Source organism: Sorex fumeus, unplaced genomic scaffold (assembly GCF_029834395.1).
Source record: "Sorex fumeus unplaced genomic scaffold, SorFum_2.1 ptg000007l, whole genome shotgun sequence".
NCBI lineage: Eukaryota > Metazoa > Chordata > Mammalia > Eulipotyphla > Soricidae > Sorex > Sorex fumeus.
In genome coordinates, this window is record NW_026606064.1 from 962,579 (window position 1) to 969,724 (window position 7,146).

General features: G+C 41.8%; 1 protein-coding gene across 1 annotated transcript; it reads right to left on the minus strand.

Annotated features, from left to right (window-relative positions):
* Positions 1–265: 265 nt before the first annotated feature.
* On the minus strand, positions 266–1,213 carry LOC130045804 (olfactory receptor 5A1). Its single transcript, XM_056138687.1, has one exon. The coding sequence runs from the start codon at positions 1,211–1,213 to the stop codon at positions 266–268; it is 948 nt and encodes a 315-aa protein (XP_055994662.1).
* Between the last annotated feature and the right edge of the window lie 5,933 nt (positions 1,214–7,146).

Sequence of the window (7,146 nt, forward strand, 5' to 3'; positions counted from 1 at the left end):
AGAAATGGTTGGTCAAGTCAAGGGAGTTGTTATTGTGCTATTTGGGAGAAAAAAAGCTATCCTAGGAAGTTATTAAAAAGTAATCTCTTATTTCTTCTGAGTTCCTGTCAATAGACAAGCAACCATAAGGGATGGTGGCAGTTGAAACCTGTATTTTCAAATATGCACACAAAAAAGTCTCCCTTGCTTAAACTCAAGGTAGAGGTAGATGCCACGGGTGATTTAAGTCTCTGGAAGTTTGGAGAACTAGGCTTTCAGTGACAAACTAAGAGAACACTTTCTTCTTCTCTAGCACCTTCCGTAAGGCATCTTTGATCTCTTTGTTCCTCAAACTGTAAATAAGAGGGTTCAACATGGGGATCACCAGTGAATAGAATACAGAGACCACTTTGTCCCTGCCAAAAGAGTAGCTGGAGCTGGGTCTCAGGTACATGAAAAGGGCTGTCCCAAACAAGAGTGTCACCACCATCAGGTGGGAGGCACATGTGTTGAAGGCTTTCCTTCGGCCCTCCACTGAGCGGATCTTCAAGACAGCAGACACAATGTAAGTGTAGGAGACAAGGAGGATGACAAATGAGGTCCCTCCAACAATGACCACCACGAGAAAGTTCACCACCTGACTGACGAAGATGTCAGAGCAAGCCAGTGCCAGGACTGGAGGGAGGTCACAGAAGAAATGGTTGATGATGTTGGGTCCACAGAAGTCAAGTCGAAATATGGAGCTGGCCTGGATCAGGGAACTTAAGAAACCACCAACATATGCCCCAACCACCATGCGTGTACAGAGGCCTGGGGACATGATGACAGTGTAGAGCAGGGGGCTGGAGATGGCGGCATAGCGGTCATATGCCATAGCAGTGAGCAGGAAGCACTCAGTGAGACCCATGCCGACAAAGAAGAAGAACTGAGCAGCACAGCCCAAGAATGAGATAGTCTTCTGCTTCTGGAAGAAGTCCGTAAGCATCTTGGGTGCCACGGTAGAAGAGTAACAGATGTCAATAAAGGACAAGTTGCTGAGGAAAAAGTACATGGGTGTGTGCAGACGAGTGTCGCCTCTGATCAGAAAGATGAGGGCCAGGTTCCAGGCCACAGTCACCAGATAGATGCTGAGAAAGGTCACAAAGAGGATGATCTGGATTTCTGGGTGGTCTGCAAATCCCAAGAGGATAAACATGGTTACTGAGGAGCTGTTTCGGGCCTTCTCTGTGGACATGTTCCTCATGAACCACAAGGACAAGATGCAGACCTGGAATGATAACAGTAACACACATTAGAGGAGGTGCCTGAAAGGAGGGCGGAGTATTATTATGGGGTACAGCTGTTTGCAAAGATCCCCTCTTGTCCTCTCAGAGGCAAGTGGAGCCACTGTTGTATTATCATTATTATTTATTTTATTTATTTATGTATTTATTTTTTTGCTTTTTGGATCACACCCAGTGATGCACAGGCATTATTTCTGGCTCTGCACTCAGGAATTACTCCCGGAGATACTCAGGGGACCATATGAGATATTGGGAATCGAACCTCAGTCAGTCACGTGCAAGGCAAACATCCTACCCGCTGTGCTATCACTCCAGCCCCTGTTATTATTTATTTTTGGGCCACAACTGGTGGTGCTCAGGGCTGATTCCTGGCTCTGCCAGGGATCACTCTTGGAGGATCATATAAGTTGTCAGAGTTTGAACCCCAGTTGGCCATGTGCAAGGCACGTGTCCTACCCTCTGTACTCTGTACAGCCCCAGAGCAATTCTTTTAAATGCATGTTTTATTTAATGTGATTATAATATAGTTGATTTGAGCTTATATTTTGAATTTAGACTCTTTGTGGCCAACACTTCCTTTATCACTTACTATCTATGTCACTGTGGGCCTGGTATCTAACAATTCTGGGCTTTCATTTCCTTAACTTTATTTTTTAATTTATTTTTGTCTGGTTTTTTTGGTCACACCTGGCTATACTCCTGGCTCTGAACTCTGAACTCCTACCCAAGCATACTACCTACTGTACTATCTCTCTGATCCAATTCCGTTCTTTTTAAAAGTCTGGCAAGACTCACATCACATATTTGTTTAAAGAATTTAGTTTATAAATTTCCTGACACACAAGAAGTCCCAAGTGAAAATTATCTCCAGAATAGTTTTGTGTGTTTCAGGTGAGCATATCATGTCCTGAGTTAACTATTTGTCTAAACTCTTTCAAGTTTTAATACTACAGTGGAGAAACCAAATAGAGGAATAAGGTTCAGTTATGCAGGTGTGAAAGAATCAGTAAGATAATTTTCAAGATATGTCGTCAATCTAAAGTATTAGATCAGAAGTTGCCGCCCATGAACAGCTTCTCTGCTCCTGAGTGGCCGTGATCCCAGAGGCACACAAACCAATCTCGGAGCCCAGCAGTTTCTGGCAGAAATGCTTCTGGACTGTGAACTAAGCTACGGTCCTGTGCTGCCTCGGGAGGGAAAAGGTGCTTGTCCCTCCTCTTTTTCCCCCTTGGCGGCAGCATGGTGACCACCATCTTTTAGAGCCTATTGGACAGAGTTATGAGCTTGCAGTGATGGGGTGCATGGGGCCTCTTGGGATGGGGAGGCAGAACCAGCCTTTCCCTCCACCTGGACGAAACCCTGAGTTGCCACCCATGAATGGCTCCTCTGCTCCTGAATGGCCATGATCCCAGAGTCACACAACCAATCTTGGAACCCAGCATCTTCTGGAAGAAATTCCTCTGGACTTAATTACTAAAATACCAGAAGTCCAAAAGCACATGGCCACAACATCAAGTGCTCCTCATTATCAGCAATAGAAATCAAATTATCTAATGATGCCTTTTCATCAAATCTGATTGTTGGGGAAAAATTCCAAATAATAATAGTGGGTCTTCTGTTCAAAAATTAAATGTAATCAAAGTAAAGAGAGAGTAAAGTGAAAATCATCTTCCATACAGGCAGGGGGAAGGGTGAGATGGGGGGTCTACTAGGGTTCTTGGTGGTGGAACATGTGCACTGGTGAAGGGATGGGTGTTTGATCATTGTATGACCAAGTCTTAAATCTGAAAGCTTTGTAACTGTTCTCACGGTGATCCAATTAAAAGAAAAGAAAAGAAAAGAAAAGGTTTCTCCATAAAAAAGTGTTAGATCACATGTGCATAGAAGGGCTAGCTGCCAACTATTCAGTCTGAATATACTAATGTAGTTCTAATCTCACATTTATCTTCAGTTCTAGCTCTCTAAGCTATTTAATTTTTAGGCACTGGATTTAGACTTCTTGGATTTAATTTGCTGCTTAATTTTCAAAAATCTGGGCAATGAATTTAGACTGCTTGGACTAAATTTGGGCTGGAGCAATAGCACAGCGGGTAGGGCATTTGCCTGGCACGTGCTGACCCGAGTTCAATTCCTCCACCCTTCTCAGAGAGTCCAGCAAGCTACTGAGAGTATCTCACCCGCACGGCAAAGACTGGCAAGCTACCCATGACGTATTTGATATGCCAAAAACAGTAACAGCAAGTCTCACAATCTGTTGTCAGACGTTACTGGTGTTGATGAACAATAGGAGGGCAGTGCAGTGCAGTGCAGTGCAGGATTAAATTTGGACTAAATTTCCAGCATTAGTTAAAAGATCTATGATCCTGGATGAGTGACTTGAATTCTATATGTTTCTCTGTAAAAGCAGAGATAGTAATAATACTTAACTGATCTCTATTCCTATCACCTATTTTCTTTCTCTCCTCTCATCTAGAGCCTTCATCTCTAATCTCTTTTAGAAATTCTTTTTTTTTAAAAAAATTTTTATTAGTGAAACACCATGAGTTACAGTTGTAGACTTACAAATTTTTGTGCTTCGGTTTCAGTTATACAATGATCGAGTGCCCATCCCTCCACCAGTGCACATTCTCCACCACCAATGATCCCAGTATCCTTCCCACTCCCCCATCCCTCCATCCCACCCCGCCTCTATGGCAGGACACTCCCTTTTGTTCTCTCTCGGAATTCTTGGTTTTCAGTAATTACTCTGTAAGTGTTCATTGCCCTTTAAGTCAAAACTACAAAGTATCCTCAATCAAATAATTAGAATTTTTAGTGTTTGAAACAATTGTCAAGATCAAGGACTAGATTCCATCCAATCTATATCGCTATGATTTTATTTTTAGACTTCCCCCTTTATACACATGTCAGTGTGCATGTGTGCATGTGTGTGTGTGTATGTGTATGTGTGTGTGTGTGAGTGTGTGTGTGTGTGTGTCTAGGGGTCAGGTCACACCCAGCTGTGCTCATGGCTTACTCCTGACTTTGAACTCAGAGATAATTCCTGGCTGGATCTGGAACACTGCATGCAGTGCCTGTGATTGAACCAGGATTGACCATGTGCAAAGCAAATACCTTATCACCAATGCTACCCTCTGGTCCAATAGAGAAATTTCTAACACCTCTTCCATCCTCTACATTGTCTCCAATCTACATAAATCAGAACATAGCCTATGGTGCTAGCAAGGTTTTGAAGCTGAGGTTTTTAAAGATAAAGAAGTCACCAGAATAAGTGAAGTCAGAGGATTGGTGGCTTACATTGAATGATTTTAGAAGCTACGGTATATAAGCATCATACCCAGGAGTGTTCAGAATTTTCTCCTGACTATATCTAGGAAATCACTTATTCTCTTTCTTTTCTTTTTTAAAAAAATTTTAATCACCCTGAGATACAGTTACAAAGCTTTCATGGTTGAGTTTCAGTTGTGCAATGATCAAACATCCATCCCTCCACCAGTGCACATTTTCTACCACCAAGGTCCCTAGTATCCCTCCCGCCATCCCCACCCCATCCTACCTCCTGCTTCTGTGGCAATCACCTTCCTTCTTACTCTTGCTCTACTTTTGGGCAGCAGGGATCACTTCTGATCACGGTAAGGACCCATATGCGGTGCCAAGAATTGAACCAGAATCAACCACCTGCAAGGCAGGAGTCTTAAACTCGGTACTGTCTCTCTGGTCCTGGAGCAGATTTTGATTCCTCTTCATTTCTTAACTCAAACAGTTTAGAAATCAATGAAATTACATTAGATACTTTCAATGCTATATACCTCTCGATATACAGTGAATCTCATAAATTTTATATTTTCAAGTAAGTAAGCTATTTTGTTAACTTTTCAGTTTTGATTTTGGGGTTACATCCAGTGATGTTCAGGGGTTATTCCTGGCTCTGAACTCAGGGATCATTCCTGGAAGTCTTGGGGGATCATATTGGGTGCTGGGGATCAAACTTGGGTTGGCCATGTGAAATGCTCTATACCCTCTGTACTATTGCTCTGGGGTCTCTATTTTTCTAATTTAAAAGAAAACCATGTGAAAAAATGGGCCAGAGCGGTAGTACAGTGATAAGTTGCTTGCTCTGCACACAGCTGACCTAGGTTCAATACTGGCACCACATATGGTCTCCCAAGCTCTACCAGGAGTGATCCCTGAGTCCAGAGCCAGGAGAAAGCCCTGAACACTGCCAGCCCCCAAACAAAAACACACAAAAAATAAAAAAATTGAGAACTTAAAGTGATTCAATCAATATATAATTGTGAAATACTCAACTCTAAAATCATGTGCAATTCCTGATCAATTTGAATAAAACTTTGAAAATGAAAAATATGAAATTTTATTTTATGGAATAGCAGCTCTTAACATTTTGGTGTATGCTTTTTATATGTATGTTAGTGTATACATGTGTGAGTGTTTGTATTATAGTACAAAAATCCTCTATAACTAAAACAAATAATTTAAGTTATACCAAATCATTAACTTCACAGATTGGGAATTAGTAATAACTCAAAGTCTTTTGAGGGGAGGGTTTTTGGTTCACGGTTCATTCAGCTGTTCTCAGGAGTTGTTCTCGGCTCTGTACCCAGGAGTGATTCCTCACGATGCTTGGTGGAGCATAAGTGGGTCTGGGGATTTGAACCAGAGTTGCCTCATGCAAGATAAGGGCTTACTTTCTGTATTATCTCTTTGGCCCCACCATTTCTCAAATTACCCTAAAAGATTCTTGCTCAATTTATAAGACCTTTTTCGTTTCAATATCATCAGTTTGTCATAAGTTAATTCATAAATGTCTGTAGTCAAGATCTCACTAAGCATCTTAACTTTCTTCTTGGAACTTGCACAGAGATACCCTTGAAATGAGGCTCTCCACTTCTTAGCTCCGGCTTAGCTTAGCTCTGAGCCCTCCAAATTTGAACAGTGGAGAGAATCACCACATCATCACTAGCTCAGAGTTTCAGACAATCTCTAACATTACTTCAAATCTAGTTAGCCAGAGTTCAGCTAATGTGCCCTTTCATATTAACGTAATGCAGTCTTCCCAGAATCAGAAGAGAATTCTTTTACTTTGAAAGCAAAGGACTCATGAGAGTATTTGACGTAACTTACTGCAGATATAGAGCTACATGAAGATACTGAGAATTAGAAAATACAATTCTACTGTACTTCTCACCCATTCTGTGTGATAGCATGAAATTTGTGATGGGATTCATGCTCATCTGGGGCACTTATGTTAATAAAAATGGGAGTTAGATAAGGGGGTTTTGTGTGTGTGTTATGTGGGGTTGGACGGTTGGCCCCACAGCTGGTAGTAATTGAGGGTTACTCACTGCTCTGGGGGCTGATATTGGTTATGCTTGGGAGATAATATCAAATAAGAGATTGAATCCGGGACTGCCACATGTGAAACATACTCTCCAGCTCTTTGGGGAATCTTCCTGGTCTGAGGATAAGGTAGTTTAGGAATCTAGGTAGACTTAAGGACAAGCTTGGTTCTTTTTTTGTTTTTGTGCCACACCCAGCAGTGCTCATGGGTTACTCTTGGATCTAGGCTCAGAGATCACTCCTAGAAGTGCTCAGGGAACCATATTGGATATCACAGATTGAACCCAGGTTGGCCACATGCAAGGCAAATGCCCTACCTGCTGTGCTCTCTCCAGCCTGGCTTGGTTCTAATGATGAATTTGCCACTTATCTGATGCATGTTAATTAACGCTGTTTAGTTTTTCTGAGTTTCATTTTCTACATTTATAAAACCAAGACATATAAAATTGAGTATGTTATAAAGTTGTTTGAGGATTGCTTATAACCATGCACAAAATGTTCTTTGGCCCAGAGATAAGATATTTGC

Bases quoted from the DNA above. Each gene is read 5' to 3' on its own strand.
- LOC130045804 (XM_056138687.1), bottom strand. From the start codon at position 1,213: ATGTCCACAGAGAAGGCCCGAAACAGCTCCTCAGTAACCATGTTTATC.